The 27307-nt window shown below is 45.6% G+C and overlaps 3 protein-coding genes across 4 annotated transcripts in view; all 3 read left to right on the top strand.

The window, feature by feature from the left end:
• The window catches only part of pdcd4b (programmed cell death 4b), a 6160-nt gene extending 865 nt beyond the window's left edge, over positions 1-5295 (top strand). The window contains exons 3-11 of the mRNA XM_062448921.1: positions 145-261; positions 677-790; positions 925-1146; positions 2628-2725; positions 3548-3662; positions 4110-4217; positions 4558-4668; positions 4811-4950; positions 5084-5295. Coding sequence (XP_062304905.1) covers positions 145-261; positions 677-790; positions 925-1146; positions 2628-2725; positions 3548-3662; positions 4110-4217; positions 4558-4668; positions 4811-4950; positions 5084-5144 — 1086 coding nt within the window. The 3' untranslated portion in view covers positions 5145-5295. The remainder of the gene's footprint in view (positions 1-144; positions 262-676; positions 791-924; positions 1147-2627; positions 2726-3547; positions 3663-4109; positions 4218-4557; positions 4669-4810; positions 4951-5083) is intronic.
• Positions 5296-8177: 2882 nt separating this feature from the next.
• Positions 8178-20183, top strand: shoc2 (SHOC2 leucine rich repeat scaffold protein). Of its 2 annotated transcripts, none has more exons than XM_062447947.1 (9): positions 8178-8305; positions 11164-12289; positions 13157-13294; positions 13615-13745; positions 14377-14565; positions 14796-14918; positions 15637-15774; positions 15993-16110; positions 16347-20183. In XM_062447947.1, exons 2-9 carry the CDS (start codon positions 11575-11577, stop codon positions 16553-16555), a joined length of 1761 nt encoding a protein of 586 aa, XP_062303931.1. In that variant the 5' UTR covers positions 8178-8305; positions 11164-11574; the 3' UTR covers positions 16556-20183. The 2 variants fall into 2 exon arrangements, with proteins under 2 accessions (XP_062303931.1, XP_062303930.1); XM_062447946.1 differs by having other exon boundaries at positions 8256-8305; positions 11148-12289.
• Positions 20184-20927: 744 nt separating this feature from the next.
• On the top strand, positions 20928-23656 carry adra2a (adrenoceptor alpha 2A). Its single transcript, XM_062447948.1, has 2 exons — positions 20928-21430; positions 21567-23656. Exon 2 carries the CDS (start codon positions 21766-21768, stop codon positions 23047-23049), a length of 1284 nt encoding a protein of 427 aa, XP_062303932.1. The 5' UTR covers positions 20928-21430; positions 21567-21765; the 3' UTR covers positions 23050-23656.
• Positions 23657-27307: the final 3651 nt, after the last annotated feature.

The following is a 27307-nucleotide window of genomic DNA, read 5'->3' as shown; positions in this document are numbered from 1 at the left end:
GCACAGAAGCTTTCTAAATCCAGTTTCAGGGAAACATATACAGTAGAAAGGTCATATTCATCTTTTGAATACAAGGCATCCAGAGTACTGTTGATGTTGTTGTAATTGTCCAAATGGTTATAGCCCTGCCCCAGTCCCTAACCCTGCCCTTGTGGTTTGTCTGTAGGTGGGGCAGGGGGCAAAGGTGTGTGGGGGTCACCTGGAGAAGTGTACGACCTGGAGGAGGTGGACGTGAAAGACCCCAACTACGACGAAGCGCAGGTACTGAACCCACGCGGCTGTTGGCCCGTCTGCCTCCCGAGGGGAACTACATCTACCAGCGTTTGTACGGGCGGCCGGCTTCCTGCCGCGTTTGCATAGGAATGTGCAGCGAATGCGGTGCAAGGCATAGATTAAGTGAACAATGAGGTTGAAACCAAGGAAAGCCATTCGACCTTTGAGTCCAGGGGTGTAGGTTTTTGTCGTGCTATTATTTCGTTTTTGAAAACGGTAAATCTGTTTACCCCCCCACCGCTAGAAAATTTGAACGGCTGCATGTTCAGTGATAAAACATAAAAAAAAGCTGTCCCACTCACATTTGAAAACGAACCTACATCCCTGCTTTGACCTGTCAGACTGTGTGGCTGATTGTGTGCCTGTGCTTGCTGTTTCTGCTGTTGTTGCCGGGGGGGGCCAGGAGAGCTGCGTCTACGAGGCTCTGATCCCACCCCTGGAGGACGGCGACTTTGAGAAGACGCTCACTCCCATCGTGCAGGAGTACTTTGAGCACGGAGACACCAACGAAGTAGCGGTGAGTGGGCCAAGACGCAAACCCCAACAAACACACACACACACACGCGCCCATATCGCTCGGACACACAGAAACACACCGTCCCTACAACCTCTTGACGCATGAACCCCCCCCCCCCCCCCCCTGGTCTCAAGGAGCTGCTGGGTGAGCTGAACCTGGGCCCCATGCGGAGCGGGGTGCCCATGCTGGCCGTGTCCCTGGCCCTGGAGGCCAAGGCCAGCCACCGGGAGCTGACCTCCAGGCTGCTGGCCGACCTGTGCGGCCCGGTGCTCACCCGGGGGGACGTGGAGAAGTCTTTCGACAAACTGCTGCGGGAGCTGCCCGACCTGGTGCTGGACACCCCGGGAGCCCCGCAGGTGAGCCTGGGGAGGGGTGAGGAGTCTGGGGAGGGAGGGAGGGTGTAGGGGCGGAGTCTGGGGGGAGGAGGGAGTGGGGAGGGCGGGGTGAGTCTGGAAAAGGGGAGGGTTGGAGGGAGCTGCGGAGTCTGGGGAGAGAGGGAGGCGGGGAAGTGGGAAGGGAGGTGGTGAGTCTGGGAAGGGAGGGGGGTGATCTGGATGTTGAGTGTGAGTGTGTGTGTGTGTGGGGGGAGGGTGGTCTCGGTATGTACAGTATGTTCTAGGCAGGCAAATGTGACTGTCCTCCTGCATGCATGATATGTGTGTGTGTGTGAGTGTGTGTTCATACACAAACTAGCAAAGCCAGTGTACATTGGGGGTGTGTTTATGTCTGAAGTGTATGTTCCAGAGGCATACTGTAGCATTACATAACAGAACACCATGTTCCATAACATAACTTTTGCGCTGCAACCCCACAAAAAACAACCTTTCCTACCAGCTACTACCCTGACTTTATACCAAAAGCACATGCTGTTCAGAATAAACATTTCATTTCAGTGTGATATGTATCCGATGTCCTGACAACACGGCCGCTGGTGCAGGGGCAGTTGCAGGGGCAGTTGCAGGGGCAGTAGCAGGGGCTGTAGCTGTGGCAGGGGCTGTGGCAGGGGCTGTGGCAGGGGCTGTGGCAGGGGTTGTGGCTGTGGCAGGGGCTGTGGCAGGGGCTGTAGCCCCGACCCAGCCGTGTGTGTTTCAGATCTCACAAGAGATCTCCCCATTGTCTTTCTCCACTACCAAACTGCTAGCTCAGCGTAGGAGGCTAAAAAGAGTTATTCTCTCTCTCTCTCGCTCTCTCTCTCCCCCTCCCCCTCCCGCTTGCTTGCTTTCTTTGTATGCAGTAAAACTGTATAACCCTCTCTCTGTCTCTCTCTCTCTTGCGCTCTTTCTCTCTCTCTCTTGTGCGCTCTCTCTCTTTTGCGCTCTCTCTCGCTCTCTCTCTTGCGCACGCTCTCTCTCTCTCTCTTCTTGTTTGTATCATACGCTCTCTGTCAATAAGCGTATCACAAGGCTAGTGTTTGTCACTTGTCCCTAACAACCAGCAGTGTTTCAACAAGCCAAATACACCTTGTTATTGACGTGGCGCTTTTTGGTTTTGTTTACATTGCACTTTTTGTAAACTTGTTAGACAGGGATTATTGTCCTTGAGTCCAAAAGGATCATAAATTATCTCCAGTCTTAGTAGGAGTGGTCAGTCCGAATGGCTAATCTCGTTTTATTTGAAATTTGACAGCAGTTCAAAAAAAAAGACCTCTTCTTGGAATAGGAACTTCGTTACAATTAAGGTGCTAAAGTTTGTACCTTTTGGAATTCACACGCACACGCACACACACACAATGTAAAGGTTGCAGCCTGCTTCCGAGGCCCGTGTGACGATGGCCCCACCCCACAGGCATTGAAGTTATGTAACTAACGTGTGTGTGTGTGTTGTATTGTTTTTTTAGCTGGTTGGTCAATTCATCGCCAGGGCCGTTATGGACCGGATCCTGTCCAAAAGTTACATTGAGGGATACAAAGGCAAAGTCGACTGTGAACACGCAAGGTACGCCAGCACCCGTGATGTTTGCCCAGCGCAAACCAAACTCCCTTGTTCCCTTACACTCTCTCTCTCTTTCTGTCTCTCTCTTTCTCTCGGTCTCTCTCTCTGTCTCTCTCACTTTCTCTCTGTCTCTCTCACTTTCTCTCTCACTTTCTCTCTCTCTCTCTTTCTCTCTCTCTGTCTCTCTCTCTCTCCGTGTCTCTCTTTCTTCCTCTATTTCTCTCTCTCTCTCTCAGATACACATTTCTGTGTGGTAGGATCATGGAAATGTTTTGAGATTGCGTCACAGTGTTTGACGGTGTTCGTGGAGTGGGTGGTGTTTAGGAGTGCCTGAGGATGCTGTGTAGGGGTGGGTCGGCCTGAGTCTACAGGCTAACTGCCGTGGAGTGTGGAGGGTTATGTCATAAAATGATCCTGTCTTTTGTATTGCATCAGGACACGGAATAAAGGAGAATCTACACACAGACAAGCTAGCTGAACAAGGGTAGTACTGACAGAGTTAGATTTGCAGAAGGGAAGAGAGGGGGTGGAATGGGGAAAAGGGGTTGAATAATACATTGAATGAATGTACCAAATGGTGCAAACTGAAAGCACAGCAGAATACCAAAGATCAGAAGTGTATAGTTTTAACAGTGTTTAACAGAGTCAAGGAAAGGTCTGTATTTACCAGGCTCAGTCCAAAGGAACGACATCTACCAGACATGGTGAACTATAATGACATCTCAACTGCAATATTACATTGTTTCTGCTGGATGGTACTATGTCACAGACGTTGACAATGCCCGGTTCCCTCTAACATGGGGTGTGTTTGTTTGCGTACCACAGGGCGGCCCTGGACCGCGCTGCGGTGCTACTGAGGATGAGCATGGGGGGTCTCCGTATAGACAACCTGTGGGGCGCAGGCGGGGGCCAGAGACCTGTCACACAGCTCATCAAAGAAGTGAGGAGGGCGCACACACACACCGCTCAGCCGAGGGCAAACACACAGGACAACACACACAATCCGAAATAATTTGTATTCTACAAATCAGAACGACCTGCAGTAGTCCTTTCTGACCATGTGTTACAAAAAACAACACCCTTCACACCTTGAGGCAAGTCTATGACCCTCATTGGGACCAAACGGGACAGTGCATTATGTATGTGTATGTTACATATATTAATGCCTCCTCTCTCTCTCTCTCTCTCTCTCTCTCTCTCTCTCTCTCTCTCTCTCTCTCTCTCTCTCTCTCTCTCTCTCTCTCTCTCTCTCTCTCCCTCCCTCGTTCTTTTTTTCCAACCATGCCTTCTGTGTCCCTCCCTCTCTCACACATGGTATCTTTCTCCCCTCTCTCTCTCTCTCTCTCTCTCTCTCTCTCTCTCATCTCTCTTGTGCTCTCTCTCCTAGATGGTCCTACTTCTGAAGGAGTACCTGCTGTCAGGAGACTCCCAGGAGGCAGAGAGGTGTCTGAGAGAGCTAGAAGTGCCTCACTTCCACCACGAGTTTGTCTACGAGGTGAGTGGGTCCGGATGGCAGGGCGATCCCATCCCCTCCAGGTCTACAAGGCACTGACCAGGGCCCCTCCTCAGTTTGAATGTTCACGTTACTCCTTGTTTGTCCCTGGAAGCTTATCGGGCTATTCTCATGTGTTTACATTAAGTCATTTAGCAGACGCTCTTATCCAGAGCAACTTACAGTAAGTACAGGGACATTCCCCCGAGGCAAGTAGGGTGAAGTGCCTTTCCCAAGGACACACCATCATTTCGCACGGCCGGGGATTCGAACCAGCAACCTTCTGATTACTAGCCCGATTCCCTAACCGCTCAGTCACCTGACTCCTGTGTTTGTTGGTCAGGCTATAGTGATGGTCCTGGAATCCAAAGGAGAGAAAACCTTCAAAATGGTTCTGCAGTTGCTGAAGTTCCTGTGGGTGTCCACGGTCATCACAGCAGACCAAATGAGAAGGGTACGGCGCCACCTGGTTGTTTACTCTGTAGTACTGCACACTCTTTTCTACATTTGAAGAAGACTTACTTTATTTTATTATAATAATGTGATACACTTTTAATGAGAAATTGTTTTCCATAATATGCTTTTCTGATTGGCAGGGGTATGAAAGAGTTTACATGGACATTGCTGAAATCAACATCGATGTTCCCCGTGCATATTTCATATTGGAGCAATTTGTGGATAATAGTTTCAGCGCTGGATTGATCAGTGAAAGACTTAGAGATCTCTGTCCCAGTCGGTAAGAACAAAGTAAAAATGTTAAAAGTTGTGTACTTTCTTGATTTCTGTTGTGTAGACTTTTTCGTAAGAGAAAAAAAGACGAACACATGTTTTACTGAAGTTAATCACTACCTGTGTTTTGTTCTTCTCAGAGGGCGAAAGAGATTTGTGAGCGAGGGAGACGGTGGTCGTTTTAAACTTGAAAGCTACTGAGGAACCATTTTGTGAGTTGTTCTGAGTACTGAAGATACTTTTTATTCAATATTTTGTCATAATGGTTGGGTACAAAAAAAAAGATTTCCTTTTAACTGTCAAAAGAATGTATATTTCTGAAAATGTAAAAAAGGTGGTAGGGTCTTAAAAATGGCACTTTGTAAAAATAAACAAAAGTAAATGGACGACAAACCTCTGGTAAGGAGGTTGATTGACTATATAAGTTAACACAGAAAGTGCCACCAAGCCTATCAGCTATGACTGTCATTCCATGTTTAGTATTACTTCAGGTTTTTAGTTTTATTTTCACTGCCACTCCCTCTTTCGTGTAAAAAAGAAAGAAAAAAGCAGCGTTTGTACTGGAATTACTTGTCTTGTGTATTAAGCTTTATAATTATGAAAAAAGGGTTCAAAGTTGGTTCAAAGCAATACCTCCCCTTTTATTCTTTTTTGTCATGCTCCCCTTTATGAAAAGTATATCACAAAGATGTCATTTACCGAAGGCAACTATGTAACCAAGACGATCGTACAATGCAAAGAAAACCAGTTGGGATCATTTCACAAAATGGTGTCCAGAGTGTTATATTTTTATATGTGGGGAACACTGGTGTGTGAAATGTACCAAGTCTTGCTCCTTGTTTGTTCAATAAATTGCTATGTAAGAACAAATAATTTGTGATTAGTAAAATCTCTGATTTGAATGAAATATTTAACTGACAAATACAACTGAAAGATCGTGTGTGTTGTAGTTGTATGAAAAAAAATGGAAGAAATTGGGTTCAACACTTTAATTTAAAACGAACAACTAAAAAAGATGATAATGGAAAAGTTGCAATGTAACATTCAACATTTCTTCCCAAGAGGTGCGAGGAAAGCATAAACAGAATGCAGTTTGATCTAAAAGGTCTGCTGTTGAAACGCTATGTGAAACTGAAGCCAACAAGCCACTATGCAGCAACTACAGGCCCACTTCTGTATCAGATAAAAGATCACAACCAATCCTATCCACAAAATACTTCCTCAGGAAGCACTAGAAGAACTTCAAACCACTAACGACAATCAAACTCCATGAATACACCTAGCCATTCAACTGTGTCAAGCTGTTAGCAGAAACACAAGCCAAAGTGATATGTTGCAATATTAGTTTTTTTTTTTTTTTTACCGGAATGTGAACATTCTCCGGACGGTCGCCTTCCATCCTACTTTGACTGTCATCCATTTCGGATCTACCCAAAGCTCGGCTCTCTGTGTCGTCCTCCATTTTGTGTCTAACGCTGCTGTTCCTTGAGGGCCAGCTCCTGCTGCTTGATGGCTTCCTGGGCCTCCAGCTGCATCTTCTCCAGCTTCTCCAGGGTGACCGACTTCAGAGGCAGCAGCTTGGGCTTACACAGCACCATGGTGGGGACATCCTCGATCGACAACTGCCCTGCAGAGATCAAACCCAAACACGACAGATTAGGACAATCAGGATGAAACAGCTTTGGTCCATTTTGGATTAAGTTGTCTCATAAAATGTAAACACAGGAGAAGGGTTGGCAACATGGACCTAGAATGTAGTTATGATCCTAAACAAAGACTGTACAATTAACCAGTGACTGATAATACTAAGTATTGTTATAACTATTTGACAACATTATGTACTGATAACTAAGATTCTGGTAAACAAAGGAGTTATTCAGTCTCTAGTGACGGCTGCAGAAAGGTTCCTGAGCAGCGCTATGTAGCTTTGCTTTCAAGCTTGTTTTCCATTAAATCATGATACTAAGCAAACTTCGGATGGAGACCATCCATCACAATAACCGTGGTTAATACATGTGAGTTTTGCACCTTAAAGAGTACTCCATTGTCAGCTGTAAAAAGAGTAAACGGCTCCTATGCTTGGAGACTGAGGAATAATGTGTAGGTGTTCAACAGCAGGTGGCAAATAAGTATCTGACGTGGGCGAGACTTGTAGACACAACCTGCTTTGACAAAACAAGCATTTCACAATGTTCCCCCTAAAAATCACTTATCGGAAATGCACTTGCAAACGTTTTCAGTGGAAATCACAGTGACACGGGAGAGTTAACAGTGTGTGTGGGTGTGTCCATGCTGTACGTCGGACGTAGTAGCTATCTCGTTGATAGGCCTACTGACCTTGTTTGGGCAAAACTTCTCTAAATATCGATTTTACTTCAGGCATTTTGTCCTTTGAGTTGTACTAACTGCAGAAAAACAAACAATACAAGACTTGACATTATCAAACAAAATGGTCAAACACCAAATAGCATAGTCTATTCAAATCACAATAATTAAAATGTTGCTGGCTATTTGTTATCATGACGCCAGCTAACAAGCTTAGCTACACAAGCAACGGCCTTGCACACAAGATACTATTATTGACTTGGCAATGTTGCTGCGATTCAACAACATGTAAGGGGTACTTAAAGTTATCTAGAAACACAATACATTTATAACATGTGTCTAGACACACTACTGTAGATAGTTCGTTTACCTTTTGAACAGGTTGCCAGGCCAACACTCAAGCTTCGTGTCCACTTCCGTGACTGTCAGCTGGCTATTTCTGCTTCTACGGTTCGAATGACCAGATCAGTTGCTTTGTTGCCATCTAGAGGGCATAGTACGAAGCACATTATGAATTGTGCATCATCAGTTATACTAGGCTAAATAAAATACTTGAAGAAAAAAGTACAGGAAAATACCTAAGTCACGCATTACCCAGGACATTGTAGTGTCTGGTTTTAAATTAGTGGCAGAGTTTGCACATAACTAGGCAATAGCAAACGTCTCTTAAATTATTTTGTATTATTAATGATGATTGGGATACCATAATTTCATGTTTTTTCAATTGATAATTTGTCTGTTTGTTCAGTGTTCTCAAATGTGACTAGCTATCACTGATGACTGCTATAACTGGAGCTAGTACTCGGCTTTCAGGTATACAAAAATACCCCCCAAAACTCACAGAAGTAACTGTAATTCTCCTTTTCGTCACTTTATCACTCATTCCATTCTGAACACCCGTTTTCTGCCCAAGAAACTCTCGTGATACATTGGTAATGCGTGCGTGTGACGCAATTTGGTGGTAGAGGAGGGGACCATCAGCAAAAGCAGTGTAGGAAAGAGGAGGAAGCAAGGATGGCGGAGTCACACCTCTGAAGGTAAAACAGTTAAATTCTCACATACCTTTCAATATTTCCCGGTAACATGCTCTTATTTAATAGCATAGCTTTTAAACGACCCCTTGGTCAACGATATAGCGTGGTAGGTGACGCAGTAATGTCCCTTTGTAGGGTGAGAACGCACTCTTTTGTTCAACTTAGGAATGGCCGCTGTTTTGAGAATGTGTTTTCTTTTTTCTCATATTCGGTATGGGAGCGAAGAAGGGTGCTGCGAAATTGTATTCAGTCACGCCTCGTCTACCCGACTGTCAAACTGTATTCTAAAGAATTAAATGATCATGTAGCGTTTTTTTTGCGTGTCAACTTGATAGAAGACTGATTACGCACGGCAAGCCATGGTTGCAGATTGAGCGAGAGAGCAGCTTGTTTCCCCATTTCAGCTCGCAATGAACGGGAAGGTGTTCCACGTTTGACAGCTGCTCTGCTTGGGCCTACGGGAACCGCACAGTCGCGGGTGTAGGGTAGCTACTTAGCTTGCTAGCAGGGTTCGAGCAATCACTGTACATTTCCTTGAGTATTTCAAATAATTGAGTCATATGTCATGGTTTTTAAATAACATTTCCAATACAGTAAACTAACAGGGAGATAAATCTAGTTGAATATCACAGGTATTAGATGATGTACGAGATTATGATGAAGATTGTTGAATGTTGGTCATGATTGTTGATTCTTGACTTGGCACGATTGCTAAAATGTGGCTAGTCAGCTAGCATCTGACGTTTGACGACGTATGTAGCTGGCAAAATAACGTTGAGCGACGTTTATCGCTTTTTGATTTCCTGACCCAGCGAGGTCATTTAGGTGTTAAGCATTTGTTTAAGATCATAAGCGATGTGGGAAGCGCAATTGTTGGGAAGTAAGTTTGCTAGATACTACTATTTAAGATAGCCACTGCTAGCACGAAAATGTTCTGTTTCAGAATTAAGCCTGGAAGGTTATCATCATCTGCAGCTGAAACATGATCACATCTTGCGTTTTTGCACAACGCAAATTATGGCAAACTTCTTGAATTCTTCGAAGCAGAGTTTTGATCGATAATCTCGGATCTGTGACATGGACAGTAGATAGTTCATCCTGTGTGCTTTTACGGAGCTAGTATGGAACCAGTCTGCCACCTCATCAACAGAGTATTGGCATCAACACCAATATGAACACCATTTATTTCTTTGTTTTTTGTTGTGTCTGTTTGAAACTTTTATACAGGCAACATATTTTCTGAAGCATTTAACGCACATACACGTAGATAGGTACTGGTTAGCCAATCCAACTCAGTTCCAAACAAAGGACGACTCCACATAAATCAGTTTTCTAATTTTGATGGTGGACAATGCTAAATTGCAAATCCACAATTAATATCCCAAATATATCACTGTAGAAAAGCTGCAATTCCATAAGGAGGATGACCAAGATGAACAACATAATGAACATACTCCATATATAGGAAGTGACGACTGTATATATAGATATCCCTCCTAGGCCACATACACTCCTGCCCTTGCAGAGCAAAGACTCAACAAGGGTCAGGTAGGATAGCAAAGCTAAAGTATAGATTAGGCCTGAAACAGAACTCATAGGCAGTGAGTAGGCACAAATAGCCTTCCTAAGCCTCCAAGCGTAATACAATTTAGTTTTTTTTACTCCCCTTTATCTGAAGCTATAGTGTTATAGATTGTCAAATTCTGTCTGTGCACCTTAGAACGAAAGTTTGGCATATCATTTGTAGTGTATGATGCGTGTCATTGAAGAGACCCAACTGGGACTTTTTTTAAATATATATCTGTGACCCTGTGCATATTCATTCACAAAATGATTATGATTTGAAATTATTCCTCACCTACATAATAAACGGGTTTGTTGTCGTCCAAACCTCTGGGCAGCATTTGAAAGAAGAAATAGAAGAATGAACATTAGAGCTTGTGTCTAGATCTTTTATTTTCCATGGCAAACATGGCACCGACGAGTTGGCTGAAGTTTTCAGTGTTTTTTCTTGCCCTTCCTCCTTTAGTGAAGCTGTGCAGGTGCAGCGTTGTAGTCTAGAGGCTATTAGCCAATACACGATGGAATAAGATGGCTCACAAGTGAGTGAAGCATGTCCAAATCTGTTGGTGTGACAGGCTTCCTCTCCTGTGTTGAAGTCCCTTTTGATCAACAAGTGACAGGTGGTGAAATGTAGTGTTAGTGATCCTTATCAGTGTTCTGCCTGCAACAGTATACCTACAGCTACCCTGGACCAGACTCGTTCCCTCGCTGTGTCCAATAGTGGGATACCATCAACCCCCATTTTACCTTTTAAAAGGTCCTCTGACCTGTGTGACCCACGGGAGCCTAGGCTTTGAAGACCGCTCCCCAAAGCTTACTCTCAGCAGTGCTAACCTTTTCTCCTGACTCTGATCTGGAGCGAAGCCTATAGCTGTTTTTTCTTCCACTGGATTCAGAGTAGGTTGGTTCAGCACTGGTGGGACAGAACACTTGACAGTATGTCGGAGGATTTTTCTAGCTCAGTCTGAGGTCATGTGTACTGTGTTAGCGTTTTGATGTCTTTTGTTAATGGTTTTTATTACAGCTTAGAAGCCAGGGTTTCGTAGGGTTTCTTTTCCACGTTGTGTAGGTAGCTGTTGGTACGCTTAGCCCAATAGAGCCATGAAGAAGCTATCGGCTCCGAGACAATGGCTGCAGCCAACTAACCAAACCTGATTGGTAGCAAACATATCTTGCCTGAAGGTTGTGGTTTTGGAAAATAACGTAGCTCTAACTCATTGGTTGTGATTTGACAATTCGTTGTGATATTGAAGGTCGGCCTCACACCCTTTAAAAAAAAAAGTTATTCCTCATTTCAGCATCAACCTACCCATAAGATGAGAACTTTGGTAAGCTTTCCAGCCTGCCCCCCCGGCCACCCATGACCCATAGACAGTGTGCCCTTCAAACAAGTATGGCTGCCACCCTTCTCCAGACACTTCAAAGAGTTTTACCTGCCCTGGCGGTTTAACAGAAGGACGACAAAAATAAACAAAAGCCAGACGCACCATCTGGATCATCGGCCATTTTTCGGGGGATAGGGAGTTAAGCCTTCTTGTCGACGTCCGTGCGGCCTACACAGGTCTGTATCAACGCATGAAGACGTAAAGGCCGCCTGCCCGTCTGCTCTTTGCCTTTCTTCTTTCCTATTTTTTATTTTTTTTGGAATACAAATCCCGACCTCGAGAGACTCCCATGAGCGACTCCGCAGGGAGGTGGACCGCATCGTCATGAGTAGTACTTTAGGCAAAGACAAAGACTTGAAAGAGAAGGACCCGAAGGGAGGTCTGGCGGTAGGGAGAGAAAGGGACAAAGAGGCCAAGGCGACCCTCGCCAGCTTCGGAGGAGGCAAGGACGGAGGCAAGGAGCCCAAGACCAAAGGGAAAGATGCCAAAGAAGGAAAGAAGGATGCCGGGAGCGCGCCACCGGCAGTCGCCTTCTCCGTCGACGACAAGATAAAGCGGCCCAACCCGGCGCCGGGCACACGCAAGAAGTCGAGCAATGCCGAGGTGATCAAAGAGCTGAACAAGTGCCGTGAGGAGAACTCCATGAGGCTTGACCTGTCCAAGAGGTCCATCCACATGCTGCCCACCTCCATCAAGGAGCTCACCCAGCTGGCTGAACTCTACCTGTACAGCAACAAGCTGCAGAGTCTCCCTGGGGAGGTGGGTTGTCTTTCAGGCCTGGTCACGCTGGCGCTTAGCGAGAACTCTCTGACCAGCCTGCCGGACTCTCTGGACTCTCTGAAGAAGCTGAGGATGCTGGACCTACGTCACAACAAGCTGCGGGAGATCCCGGCGGTGGTGTACCGGGTGACGTCGCTCACCACGCTGTACCTGCGCTTCAACCGCATCACAGCCGTGGAGAGGGACATCCAGAACCTGGCCAAGCTCACCATGTTGAGCATCCGCGAGAACAAGATCAAACAGCTGCCTGCCGAGATAGGTGAGGGGGGAGGAGGTGAGGGGGGAGGAGGTGAGGGGGGAGGAGGTGAGGGGGGAGGAGGTGAGGGGAGAGGAGGTGAGGGGGGTGGGGGGGAGGTGAGGAGGTGAGGGGGGTGGGGGGTGGGGGGGAGGTGAGGAGGTAAGGGGGGGTGGGGGTGGGGGGGAGGATGTAAGGGGGGGTGGGGGTAGGTGAGGGGGGGAGGAGGGGGGGGGGTGGGGGGGAGGAGGGGGGAGGGTGGGGGGGAGGTAAGGGGGGGAGGAGGTAAGGGGGGGGGGAGGAGGTAAGGGGGGGGGGAGGAGGTAAGGGGGGGGGAGGAGGGGGGGAGGAGGTAAGGGGGGGAGGAGGAGGGGGGGGTGGGGGGGAGGAGGTAAGGGGGGGTGGGGGTGGGGGGGAGGTGAGGGGGGGAGGAGGTAAGGGGGGTGGGGGTGGGGGTAGGTGAGGGGGGGAGGAGGTGAGGGGGTGAGGGGGGGAGAAGGTAAGGGGGGGTGGGGGTAGGTGAGGGGGGGAGGAGGTGAGGGGGTGAGGGGGGGAGGAGGTAAGGGGGGGTGGGGGTAGGTGAGGGGGGGAGGAGGGAGAAGGTGGGGGTGGGGGGGCGTGAGTGGAATGGGGAGGGAGGGACGAGGTGAGTGTGGGGCATGGGGGGAGGAGGTTAGGGGGTTGAAGGGGGAGCCGTGGTGGGGGGGGTAATGTATGGTGAGATGAGGTGGGAGGGGGCAGGCATGGAATGCAATGATGGAGGGGTAGACTTTGATGCGGATGAGGGTGGAGAGATGGAGCAGGGGTGGGGGTTATTGGTTAGAAGGAAGGGAACGTGGTAGGGAATTGTTGTGCATGTTCTAAAGTGTGTGTGTGTGTGTGTGTGTGTAGGGGAGCTCTGTAACCTCATCACTCTGGACGTGGCCCACAACCAGCTGGAACACCTTCCCAAGGAGATTGGCAACTGCACACAGATCACCAACCTAGACCTACAGCACAACGAGCTGCTGGACCTCCCCGAAACCATAGGTGAAGAACGGAGATCGCAGCCCTGTTCTCTCTCACCGTCTCTCTCCGTCTCTCGTTCACTTTTTCCCACTCGCACACTCTCTCTGTCTCTACCCCCCTCCCTCTCTCATTTCTCTCTCTCACGAAATGCTCATTCCTATTTTTCAGTTGTACAAATCTAGAGATCTTGCTTCTATTCCCTGACAGGCGTGCCTGCACACATCCACAAGCTGAGAACATGACAAACAGTGTTGTCATTGCTGCTTTGGAAATAACAGCAATATTTCATGTAAAGGTTGACCCTAAATGTCAGTCATCACCGTGTGTTGTGCCGACTGCAGGTAACTTGTTGAGCATCAACCGCTTGGGCCTCCGATATAACCGTCTCTCCGCCATACCGCGGTCGTTAGCCAAGTGCCGGGAGCTGGAGGAGCTGAACCTGGAGAATAACAACATCTCGGTGTTACCAGAGGTGAGAGGGACGTTGTCTTGTTGTAACTATCACCCCCCTCCACCCCCCCTCTTTCATTGTAAATTAAGTTTTACGTTCCTTACATTTCTCAGTCTGTGTGTGGAGCGTGATCTTTTTCTAAACGGAAGGCAAAACTAATGCCCTGAAAACGGGCAGCGCCGCCTCAGATTAATTAGTTTTTCGTCTGGCCTGACCATATCTAGGCGTGTTTCTCCACATACTATAATCTATATAACCATAACCATGCTATATAATAAACTAACGTTGTAGCCATAGGTTTAGGGCAGTCCATTATTATCTTGTACCATTGGTAGTTTATGCATAAAGGGTGATAAAAACTAAACAACCCAAAAACACATTTCATCCCCATCCATGTTCAAACCAATGCCCTTGATTGTAGTTGATTTTGCAGCAGGGTCTTACATTTACATTTAGTCATTTTAGCAGACGCTCTTATCCAGAGCGACTTACAGTAAGTACAGGGACATTCCCCCGAAGTGCCTTGCCCAAGGACACAACGTCATTTTGCACGGCGGGGAATCGAACCGGCAACGTTATTACTAGCCCGATTCCCTAGCCGCTCAGCCACCTGACTGTCGTCTTAAGAACCTGTCGTTCTGCGGTTCTCCAGGGCCTCCTCTCCAGCCTGGTGAACCTGACGAGCCTCACGCTGGCCAGGAACTGCTTCCAGTCGTACCCGGTGGGCGGGCCCTCTCAGTTCTCCACCATCTACTCCCTGAACATGGAGCACAACCGGATCAACAAGATCCCCTTCGGGATCTTCTCCAGGGCCAAGGTGCTCAGCAAGCTCAACATGAAGGTACAGATGCCTGGAATGGTTCTTAAGACTAGGGAACGTCTGTGTGTTTCCAATACCCGTCTTGGTTTTGGGATCAGTTTGTCTGGAAGACCATGGCGCCAGGGGGATGTCGAGCTTCACCATTATCCACTTTTGCAACAAAGATTCTCCTGAATCTGCCTGTTGTTGTTGTTGTTATTGTTGTTGTTGCTAGTGTTGTCATCATCAATCGTGACGGTGTTCTCCCTCAGGACAACCAGTTGACGTCTTTGCCCCTTGACTTTGGCACGTGGACCAGCATGGTGGAGCTGAACCTGGCGACCAATCAGCTGACCAAGATCCCGGAGGACGTCTGTGGATTGGTGTCCATAGAGGTGAGGATTTGAGCGCTGAATGAACGCATATAGCTTATAAAGCTAACTGCATGTAGATTTCAACTTTGTCAACACCTACACAGAGCGTTGAGCTAGTTCCTGTACTGTAATTACTACAGTACTATCATGGTTTCCCGCTGAAAATGTGTTAGTTAAGGTGGTAGGGTGGGGTTTGCCTTAAGACTGGGGGGGGGAGGGGGGGGGGGGCGTTTTGGAATGGAAGGGATAAAACAGGACAGAGTAACACGCCGGATATCGGTATTAAAAAAATAAACAACGTAGTTAAGGCGGCAGGGGTGTGTTGCTTAGGCGGCAGCCTTAACTGAAAAGTGCTGCGGGAAACTGACTATGTAACCAAGATCTATAAAAAGCTTACACACAGAGAACTTGCTTAGTATCTAGTTGCTAAGTAGACTACTTTGTATTTAAATTACTGGTATGGTAATCATTAGCTTATACATGATGCAATGCAAGCCTGTCAGCAATTCCGTCATTGACTGAACGTTTAGTTGCAAGTGCAAGCTACTAATACTACTTTTAATATTAAGCAATATTGTAAAGCGATATTGGTCTGCGGTCTTGCAGCTATGACTGAACCCCTGTGCTGATAGTCAGCAACAATGCCCTCCTTCTCGTGTGATGCTGCTTAAATGATAAACATCCCTGCATGTTTCTTGCCGTCATTTGTGCTGACCTTTGTTATGTCTTGGCCGTTTAGGTGTTGATTTTGTCCAACAACCTCCTGAAGAAGTTGCCCCATGGTATTGGGAACCTGAGAAAGCTGCGAGAGTTGGATTTGGAAGAGAACAAGTTGGAATCCCTCCCCAATGAAATCGCTTACCTTAAAGATTTACAGGTTCGACACCCTTGTTCCCTTACTTAAAATTCTCGTCATAAGTGTAAAATTCTGGTCCACCTCCCTGCGGAGTCGCTCATGGGAGTCTCTCGAGGTCGGGATTTGTATTCCCAAAAAAATAGGAAAGAAGAAAGGCAAAGAGCAGACGGGCAGGCGGCCTTTACGTCTTCATGCGTTTGTCACACAGTGCCGGTGAAATGGTTTGTCTTTCCCCTCAGAAACTTGTGTTGACCAATAATCAGCTGACCACGTTGCCAAGGGGGATCGGTCACCTCACCAATCTGACGCACCTGGGTCTGGGGGAGAACCTGCTCCAGCACCTGCCTGAGGAGATCGGTAGGTCCGCCTTCAAATGTCACGATGCCTTATATCCAATGTTACCTTTGTCATAGGCATAGACAATGGATCGTTACACCTGCGCCTGCTCTCATGATAGTGGTCGCGTCATACCTCAAGGAAGAACACACAACTCATCATCACTTCTCCCACCCCCGTTTCCATTTATCTTCTCTCCCCCTCCCCTCCACATCACTCCTCCCTCCCTCACTTGTATGCTCCCTCCCTCTTTAAAGGTACACTGGAGAACTTGGAGGAGCTGTACCTCAACGACAACCCCAACCTGCACAGCCTCCCCTTTGAGCTGGCGCTGTGCAGCAAGCTGTCCATCATGAGCATAGAGAACTGTCCACTCAGCCACCTGCCCCCGCAGATCGTCGCAGGGGGGCCTTCCTTCATCATCCAGTTCCTCAAGATGCAAGGACCCTACCGTGCCATGGTCTAAGAGGAGGAGGAGGAGGAGGAGAAAGTGGTGGTGGAGTTGGAGGGGGGGTGGGGTTCCAAACCAATACCCAACCTGGCCTGCTCTTGCTCTGGCCCGTCCATCTCCCATTCTGTGTGACAGTGTCTCATACGCTGTACAGAAAGAAAGAAAATAGAAATGTAAAAGTTGAGTGTAGATGCGGGGGAAGAGGAAGAAGAGATGACCGGTTTGATCCGTTATATATTGTGAGAGAGAGACGGAGATAGAGGAGGAGAATCTATTGCGACTGTAGTACATGTTTTCCTAAGAGGATTCCCAGCCATCTGAAAGAGCCCATCCTCCAAACCGTTCAGTTCTTACCCAATCATGTAAAATGATGAAAAGAAATATCTAACTTGTTTGCCAAACTGATTATGTATATTTTAGCTACCGTAAGCAAAAGTGGCAAAAAAAATTTTTAACTGTATAAACCTACCGTACTCCTAATGCCAACCTATTTACAGTAATTAAGTATAAATGTCAGTTAGGTGAGGCTTTACAGTTGTATGCAAAAAAGAACTAAACGAAACAACAAACAAAAAAATTCAATTTCACTGCTGCTGCCGTAACCCCATAGTGTCAAATTTTGTGGTCAACTTTATTATTTTACTTTTGTTTTTTTCTCCTCTGCATTCCCTCTTTTTTTTACCACAGATTGACAAAATACTAGATTTGTTTCTTGTGTTATTGTTAGGATAAATCATTTGACCATAGGAGAACAAAAAAGGTCTGTCAGTTTTGGTGTTTTTGATTTTACATTTTAAAACTGTGCCTATACCCAGTACAATCCACTGGTCTGTCTGAAACACACATTGTCCATGATTATACAAAGGTATAATTTAAAAGAATGCTTTTTATAATTATGATCTTTTTACAGTTTTTATTTTACATTTCTTATATATAAATACACACCTTCTTCCAACTGTGGGAAGAAACAAAATAAAATTTAAGTTATAAAATATAGTAGTTTTAATTGAAAAGGCAGTAGTTGTGAAACAAACTTAATATATACAAGAAATGCAAAAATCATAAATGCTTTAAAAAGGACCAAGCGAGTTTGGACTTAACATGTTAGACATAAATCTTTTGGTGGAAAAAAAGTATTGACAATTGTAAAAAGACATGGGTGTGGCTGGGGGGGGGGGCAGTGATTGGTCTGTAATATAACACACACACACACACACTGATCATTGCCTTGAGTGCAATTCTAGTTATTGTAATGTTTACTTTTTTGCTATATCTTCAGTGTTGGGCTGCAGAGCTGTCGTACAGAATTGTGGAAAAACAAATTGGAAACGATTCACAACCAACATATCAAGAGCATCGAAGGAGGTTCACTGTTGTCAAGTGATGACTGGCGTTGAGGCTACTGGTGATGCAGGGATGAACACCCTATCCTCTCCAGAAAGGAAGGCATTTCACATCCCATTTTTTATAACTTGTTTTCAAATCCTCAATTTTCTTTAAAACCTTTCGAGGAAAAAAAATGGTTTAACCTTTTTTTTTTTTTTTTTTTTTTTTACTTCATCTAAGAAGATTCGAACAATCTAGACAATTACAAAAAAAGTTCCTTGGCTCTCTTGTGTCCCACACTGTTCCAGCAACGCTGCTGGTATTATGCACTTTTTACAATTATATTGGCATCCTCTTTAAATTTAAACATCTCTTATCAGTTGTGTTGAGGAGAAGGGGGGGTTAAACAGTGAAGTAAATATATGAACATTCTTGTGTAAATTGACATTTGTGTCAAATGAATATAAAGGATTGTTTCCACGAGTGCAAAGTTTTTTACTTTTGGGGGGGAGGACAATTTAAATGTTAAGTGGCCTATTTTGTCCCATCAATCTGTAAAGCCACATGCTCATGTCAGTTGTAACTGTCAAGTTAAAGGGTTTATGGAAATGTTTAGATGTATTAAAATGCCCGTATCTTGCTTTTTATTATTGCAAGCAAAATGGTTATTTTAATTGGTTGCAATTCAGATCTGCAATGTAAATTTTTAATCCTTATGTTTTAATGATTTTTTTTTTCTTTGACTTTTCTAAATAATGAAATGTGTATTCAGTTAGTATTATATCAAGTGACTGTACATTAAAATCCCAACTAAGGTAATCAAACCAAACCTTTTTATATATTTTTTTTTTCTTTTGGAAAAAAAGGAAGAAAAAAACAAAAATGGAAAAAAAACGTGTTGCGTCCAAACTTTGTATACTCAATCATGATTTTTTTGAAGAGTATCTATTTTTTGCGGCAGAAACGTACGGCAAGGTTTGGGTGGGTGTGCACTGATCACAGAAGAGACCAGGGTCAGCTCACACAGCCTGCAACAGTGGGAAGGGCGTGGAAGTCGAGATGACAAAATGTATCGCTGCTTTTCACTACCAGCAGAACCTGTTGTTGCTTTCTGAACTGAAACGTTGGAAACATGCTGTAAAGAATAGGGGGGGGGGGGGGGGGGCAGAGGCTACACAAATACAGACTCGTAGCTTGATTGGGACAAATCCACAGGCGGACCTTGACAGTTGGGGTCTTCAGGTCCCCCTCAAACCGATCAAATCGTTTGGACTCTTCGACGACGTGGAAAACCCAAGGTGCATATTTGAGCCTACCCTAGATAGTTACTAAGCTCGAGATAGTTACTACGCTCGAGACAAAAATAATTTTAAAAGGGCTTTCTCTGTTTCACGCTCAAACGATACACTGGAGGCATTGCATTCCTGGTTTTATATATATTATATAAACATATATATATATATATATATATATATATATATATATAAGCTTCGGGGGGAAAAATAAAAATGTACATTATTTTGATTTATGTATTTTACGTTTAGCTGTAAACAAATTGAATTATGTGAAAATGCCTTCGACGAGTACCTAAACGTGAGATGTGCATTGGGTATTGTAGCCAAAAGGCTGTGCTATACCTGTATAGCCCTCGAGTCTTTAATTTGTTTGAATCTTTTTCATATATGTGCCATTGCAAGTTGGGAAGAGGGGCGGGGAGGGAGAGAGAGACGTTGATAACGTTCGCTCATGTCTGAAATAAAGAGAACTGAGATATAACTGATCAGACTTGCTTCACTAAAGGCCAAGTTTTCCTGTTAAAATAGTTTGCAACTCCCTTTTTGGATTCTCTGAAATTCCAAACCTTTCCCTTCCTTGGATCTGTGCTGAGACAGGAGAAAAAGGACAGATATGTGTTGGGATGAGCATGTTAGTTTTGACTAATCCAATAGGGTCATTTCAGAGAGGTAGGATGCTAAAAGGATGCCATTTTAGAGGATTCAAATTGGGCAGTCTCGACATTCACGGGCCTAGCTGGACTCCATAGGGATTTTTTTTTGTTCGAAGTACTACAGTGGAGAAATATATGGTGCTTATTTGATTCTATTGTTGATTCTGTTCAGAATAAATCCAAATGGTGGCATTCCTTTTAACAACTGAAGATTGTATTAAAGAATCAGATGTGCTTAAAAAGATTACTCCGATCCTGGCATTTTGTTGTTGCCTCTGTTCCGTACGGTTCCAGTACAACAGTGCCCCCAACCGGTAGATTGGCGTCATGATTCCTCGACGGTCCAGACAAATAAACTCTGCCTGCTTATTTTGACTGCCTTGCTTCTTTATTCCAACAAACGTCACTTTTATACTTTCTACATTTTGAGGCAGACCTGTTTGTCCTCCACAATATTAATAGTGTGATATAAATGTATTATATAGTGTTATTGTAGTGCCCCAATAGAATACGTCATCCAGGCAACAAACACTGAGGCTTGAAGCTGAAATGACGATGGTGTCCTATTCTGACAATTTACAAACGTCTTCGACGCATCGTGATGGATTAAATATTGGCTTTCTAATGATGGTGCTTTTTTTCGTCCTTCTTGATAATGTCTGGAAAGGCACAGTTTCACGCGCAGGAGATTTTCTAGAAAACGACAGGTGTCACTGTATCCACGCGCTCATGCATGCAGCATAACCACCAGTAGGCCAATGTTGACACAAAACACCTGAAGTAGGTGTCATGCTGTGACAGCAAAGTCCTGTATGTTTTGTTTCTAAATGGTTGGATGTGGTTGTATAAAATCATATATGACTTACTTTAACCGAGGATTCAATTGAGAAATTTGACCATTAAATTATGAAGAAAGCGCTTGATTTTGAAAAAAGCAAACAAACGTTTGCTTGACATAAACTCATCGGAATTGGCTTACTTTTTACAAATATCGTAAAGGTTGCTTCTGCCCGCAAGGCCCTAGCCCTACCATAGCATGAATGCCCCAAAACTGTATTTTGCTGCCTTCCACAAAAACGTAGGAGATGTTATGCCGGCTTCTTGGTTATTAGTTATAGTCTCAAGAGTTTTACTAAGGCCCCCGTGTGGGTGCCTTGGAGGGATCATCGCCGAGCGTAAAAGGGACCTGGAGCCTGACAGTTCGAAGCAAAACGAAGTAATAAAAAAAAGGCCCCCATTCATTTCCACGTGGTGTGGCTCCTGGTGCTGCTAAGCAACGCAGTCTAGTAGGTAGGGGCTATAAAGAGGGAGTGGCGGACTGGGCAGTACTAGAGAGAGAGAGACTATCCGCACACAGACTGAACGGCAGCACTCTGAGTAACGTGATTACCGCTTTATTAGCCCCGCTAGAGAGGCAGACCTAGATGCTACGGGAGGGATAATTCTGTGACGGGAGAGAGAGAGGGACACAGACAACTGTGAAAGCTCACATCAACGCTGTTCCGCCGAGGAGATGCGCGAGAAGCCAGTTGGTTTTCTGGGCACTGGTGTGCGTAAAGAAGTTACGCATTGGCCGTTGCTAGTCTGAGAACTTGTGACCCGGTACAATCATTTAGGTAAGATGTTTCACTCATTCAAACGATGTTCTTTGTTAATGTTGTGTTTACAGTATGATAAATAGGTTGGTTCTGTGGAGCCTCTAACTACATCAAACTTCTAAAAAATATTGCTTCTCACCATCCTATCTCGCAGGTGAAGTGATTTCCTCGCACCAGTCCAGAACCTCATGGAATCTCCGACTCACAAGAAATGGAGCGAAAGATCCACGAATACCACTGACACGCCCCTTCAAACCTTCTGCTGCATCGGAGCTAAGCCAGTCTTGTAGTGGACGACCCACTTTCACCTCACGTGATCTCCAGGGACCAATATAGGTGCAGTAAATTCTCCAATGGAGATCGTTAATGCGACCAACGAGACTCTCTCCCTTTGGAGGTCCTCCTACCCTCTCCAGATCTCCCTCCCCCTCACCATCCTGGTGGGAATACTCATCCTGTTAACAGTGTTTGGCAACATCTTAGTGGTCATTGCTGTGTTTACCAGCCGGGCTCTCAAGGCCCCTCAGAACTTGTTCCTGGTGTCTCTGGCGTCAGCTGACATTTTGGTCGCCACGCTGGTGATGCCCTTCTCGCTGGCCAACGAGCTGATGGGCATCTGGTACTTTGGGGAAGTGTGGTGCGAGATTTACCTGGCATTGGACGTCCTCTTCTGCACCGCCTCCATCGCCCACCTGTGCGCCATCAGCCTGGACCGCTATTGGTCCATCACGCAGGCCATCGAGTACAACCTTAAGCGGACGCCACGTCGGATCAAGTGCATCATCTTCATCGTGTGGGTCATCGCCGCGGTCATCTCCTTCCCGCCACTCATCACCATGCAGAAGCAGGGCGCCAAGGTGAAGGATGGGCCGGCGTGCAAGATCAATGAGGACAAGTGGTACATCATTTCCTCTTGCATCGGGTCGTTCTTCCTCCCCTGCGTCATCATGGTGCTCGTTTACATCCGGATCTACCAGATCGCCAAGAAGAGGACGCGGCCGCCGCCGCCGGGAGACTGGAAGAAGAACGAGAAGATAGGGGCGGTCGTCACGGCGACCGACAGGAAGGAGAACGGCGTCGCCGGCGCCGGAGGAGGAGTCGGCGGCGGCGACGGGAACTGCCACGAGAAGCTCAACGGAGAACAGGAAGTGGACATGGAGGGAGAGGAAGGAGGAGCGGGGGAGGGGGAGAAGGGAGAGGCGAACGGCGTGGACATGGAGGAGTCCTCGTCCTCCGACCACAAGATGAGCAACCCTTGTTCTATCAAGAAGAAGAGGGCCAAAGGAAAGACCAAGCTGAGTCAGATCAAACCGGGGGAGGGCCTTCCCAAACGCTCCCAGAGCACCAAGGGGAGCCGCTGGAAGGGGCGGCAGAACCGGGAGAAGCGCTTCACCTTCGTCCTGGCCGTGGTCATCGGAGTGTTCGTCGTCTGCTGGTTCCCGTTCTTCTTCACCTACACGCTCACGGCCCTCTGCTCCGAGTCCTGCTCCGTCCCCAACACCCTGTTCAAGTTCTTCTTCTGGTTTGGCTATTGCAACAGTGCCTTGAACCCCATCATCTACACCATCTTCAACAATGACTTCAGGAGGTCTTTCAAGAAGATTCTCTGCAGGGGCGAAAACAGAAGATGGGTATGATTGGGCCCTGCCATTCTATTCATGCTACGTAATAACATGTTGTACAACTTTAAATATACATGCATCGTATATATATATATATATATATATACATACTTGTATGTACAGTATATATAAAGTTGTTTATAGTGCTTTGTGCATGGATCTGTGGTGTGTCAGTCGCGTTCCTGTGAAGACATCTAAATGTAATCGCGCTGCTGTGGCTAGTCTGGGCTTGGCAAGGAATGGCAGTCCATGCAGTGGACCATGCAGTGGACTGCCAAAAAGGGTGATTTGGCAGTCACCAAATCACCCTTTTTTCCAAGAGGCTGGCTCACGTACCATAGCTTGAACACAAAACAACTTTAAAAGGCCCACTTTACAAAGCCACATTCCAATCCTGTGATTTTATGAAGTTTAACTCATGTATGAATCTCAGTGGAGACTTTAATGTGGGTGAGATTTGTGGTATATGTTGTTCCTTATGAGGTTATATATGTAATATATTGGTGTCTTTGAATATGTGTCTGTATTTTCATTGTTCATCGATAATGTGCCATTTTATATAATATCAAGAGGGGTGAGGGGAAAAGACTGGAGTTCTGTACAGAATAAACATCTCCCTTTGACCATTTCACTGTTCTCTCATATCCTTATGAAGGTCATCTAGTGACCATGTCACACACACACACACTCACACACACACTCACACACCTCACAGATGCTGCTGTGAGGTCAGGTGAAACAAAATCTAAGTATTCATTGGCGTCCGTGGAAACAGACTGGCAGATGAACAAACAGAAACTCCCACAATGACTGGAAGCCAAAGGTAGAGAAGGTGACAGGAGAGAGGGTGAGGAGAGAGAGATCCAGGGAGGGAGCTAGACAGAGAAAGCACTAGAACACGACAGTCACGCTGGCACTCCTAAATGTAATCAAACAAATTCAAATTCAGTGTCAGCTTTATCAAGAGCACCTGTATGAGAGGATGACTGGCTTACATAAAGAGCATGTCACAGTGAATGGGAAAACAACTCACTGAAAATGACTCACTAAACAACACTGTTGAATTATTTTGTCGGACGAAAACAGGGAAGAACGGCAGACCTCTTATGGATTGAAGCAAACCAGATGCTGATGGAGTACAGAGGCCGTGAGTGACAGAGAAAGAGAGGAAGAAAGGCCTCGGTGTGGAAGGATCGGGAGTATGTGTGTGCCACTGCGTGGTCTGTGATGAAGCAACAGTTCACTTACGACTCTGTGTTCAGTCCACGTGTTCCGTGTTCCGTGATGAGCCACCATACGGAGGATATGGGACTAGAACCTGATCGACTGGTCTCTCCCTCCCTCTCTCCCTCCCTTCCTTTCTCCCTTCCTCCGAGGGAGGGATTGTGATGTTGCTGATCCAGCTTCTTTTTTTTCTCTCCACCAAAATGACAACAACAAAAATATTGTTCTGTCTCTCTTACACACATACACACACACACACACACTGTAGTGTTATCATTAAGAGGAATCTTTCCTCTAACCAGGTTACAGACACCCGACAGCTTAGGCCAGGCCACAGTGGTGATTCCCTGGAGGAGGGCTCAGGTTAGAGGTCACATCTCTGAGGAAGGACAGACCCAGGCTGCATTAGAATATCTCCCAGCATGAGCCTTTCCTTCCTTCCACTCTTCATCTCTTCCTCTCTTCCTCTCTTCCTCTCTTCCTTCCTTCCTCTCTTCCTTCCTTCCTCTCTTCCTTCCTTCCTTCCTCTTTTCCTTCCTCTCTTCCTTCCTCCCTTCCTTCCTTCCTCTTTTCCTTCCTTCCTCTCTTCCTTCCTTCCTTCCTTCCTCTCTTCCTTCCTTCCTTCCTCTCTTCCTTCCTCTCTTCCTTCCTTCCTCTCTTCCTTCCTCTCTTCCTTCCTTCCTTCCTCTCTTCTTTCCTTCCTCTCTTCCTTCCTTCCTCTCTTCCTTCCTTCCTCTCTTCCTTCCTCTCTTCCTTCCTCTTCTTCCCGTTCTCTATGGCCTCAGTTCAAACACAGAGATCAATGTTACCCTCCACAGTAATATTTGACACATAAGTTGAAGTGGGGGAAGTGGGCGTTGCATGACCCAGCTGCCTTTTGATGTTGCGTTCTTCCCAGCCCGCATGTCTGTGTGCATGTGTGTTCCTACTCGAGCGTGTATGTATATGTGTGTGAGTGTAGGTGTATCCACATGTATATGTGTGTGTGTTTGTTATGTGTGTTTGTGCATAGTGAGGTGGTTGAAGATGACTAACACACACCGGAAAGCCCACGTATGACAACCCGTGCCCTTCTGCAGCACGACATACACCTCCACCTGGAAATATCATCATGTGAAATGTGATTACTGACATTGTTTAAAGCTGTGACTCACCGGCAATTTATCAGGTGCAGAGTGTTCTTCTGGGTTCATTGCGACACGAGGCAGCATACTATTTTTGTGATAAAACATTACAGTTTTTCTCGATTGCTAACACACAAAAATGGTATGTGTAAGCCATCCCCACAAAACCATTTTGCCAAATCCCAGCAGAAAGACCATGTACCCCAATCTTTAAACACAATTTACCCTTTTTGACACATTTCTCATGTTCATTCACACTTCTTTGCAAAAGTCTAAACACACCTCTTACTTTAAGACACAATTATCACCATGTCATTCAGAAAACACTGCCATTTGATAAGTAAACCCAAAACAGCGCAATTCAAACACCCTTACCAACCAATTATCCATGTGTAAGCACTAACAAGCAAATATACTCAACAAGCAATCAGGGGTTTGGAATGAATACAAAGGTAAGCTCATCTGTACTTTGAAATCATGGATGAAAATATCAGAAGAAAAGGAAGAATTGTCCAAATGAGAGGAGGTGGACAAGGGAGAGGAAGAGGCAGAGGAAGAGGAAGAAGAACAACAATCTAAAATGAGATCCATGCCACACTATGACAGAAATCCCTATGATGATTTGTTTATTTCCTTGTTTTCTTAGCCTTTGTTCCCCAAATTACAATTTACAGCAATACATTTGTGTTGTTGACTAACAGTACTACTATTTGTATACTGTGACTACTACAGTAACAAGAGCTCAAAATGCAATTGCTGTATGATAGAAAATAAACAGCCTGTAAGAAGGACAATTGCAGTAATTGTGAGTTTTATGATTTACATCATGTCAAACTCATGAGGTGGAACATATCTAAAATTCAGGGACACGTTATAGTCAATGGTTCTTGAAAACCTTTTTATAATAGTGTTTTCAATTCCTCCCAGCAGTGTCTAAAGGGTATTCAGAAGGTTGAATTTATTTGAGGGCTTTGTGTGTATTTTGAATGCAAAGTTAGGTTTATACGACAGATAATATGGTTTTGACTACAGTGTTTGATTTTGGGTCAAAAGTCAAGGGTTTGGCCAAAACAGTGTAAGTATGAAGATGTGTGTTTAGAGTTTGGAGAAAACACAGTACACATTCAAGAAATGTGTCTTAGCAATTGAGAAAAACTGTAAGAAAGTAAACAACCTAGTGACTGAATCATCTCAGCTCTCTCTGTACACTATAACTGGTTAACTGCAAGACCCACAATAACCCATGATGACCCTACTGGCCAATATCTCACCAGTAACTTTAGATATGAACCAACCTGTGATATTTACTGATCAATCATAGATGAATAAGACCCTTAGCAAAAAGTAATCAAGTTTCATGCTCATGTTATCGTCTAAGACCTTTATGCCCACAGCCGCCTGGACTGATTAGACACACTGAAAACTAATCCGAGAATCCACCAAGGAAAATGTATAGAGGCAAATGTATTTTTCAGGTAAGCCCATTGTGAACGAGAACAATTACCCATCATTCTCACCTAGACAACAGAGCCCATTATGGGATGTGATTATTTAATCTTGCAGTGACCATGAACAAAAAGCCACAGCAATCCTCCTGAGAGAGGGAGAGGGCGGAGGGAAACCATGTCCAGTGCAGTATTTTTATCTGTGAGGATCATTCTTCTGCACTGTGGATAATTATGATGGACGGTTAGAAGGATGTGGACTGACACTTATTCCATCCAGTGTCCGGCAGTCAGAAACTCAAGACCTACCGTGGCTCCGCAAGGGGGATGATTACACACCACATTCCATACGTGATTATGGACGTGAGAAGATTGTTTGTTTGCGTGTGAGTGTGTGTTTTGTGTCTGTCGCACTGCATGTGTGAGTAGGTGTACATGTGAAAGAGAGAGAGAGAGTTGGAGAAGGCCAGGGGGAGAGAG

This window comes from Osmerus eperlanus, chromosome 22, assembly GCF_963692335.1.
Source record: "Osmerus eperlanus chromosome 22, fOsmEpe2.1, whole genome shotgun sequence".
Classification (NCBI taxonomy): Eukaryota; Metazoa; Chordata; class Actinopteri; order Osmeriformes; family Osmeridae; genus Osmerus; species Osmerus eperlanus.
The sequence above is the reverse complement of the archived record's forward strand: the minus strand, read 5'-3'. Positions and strand labels throughout refer to the sequence as shown.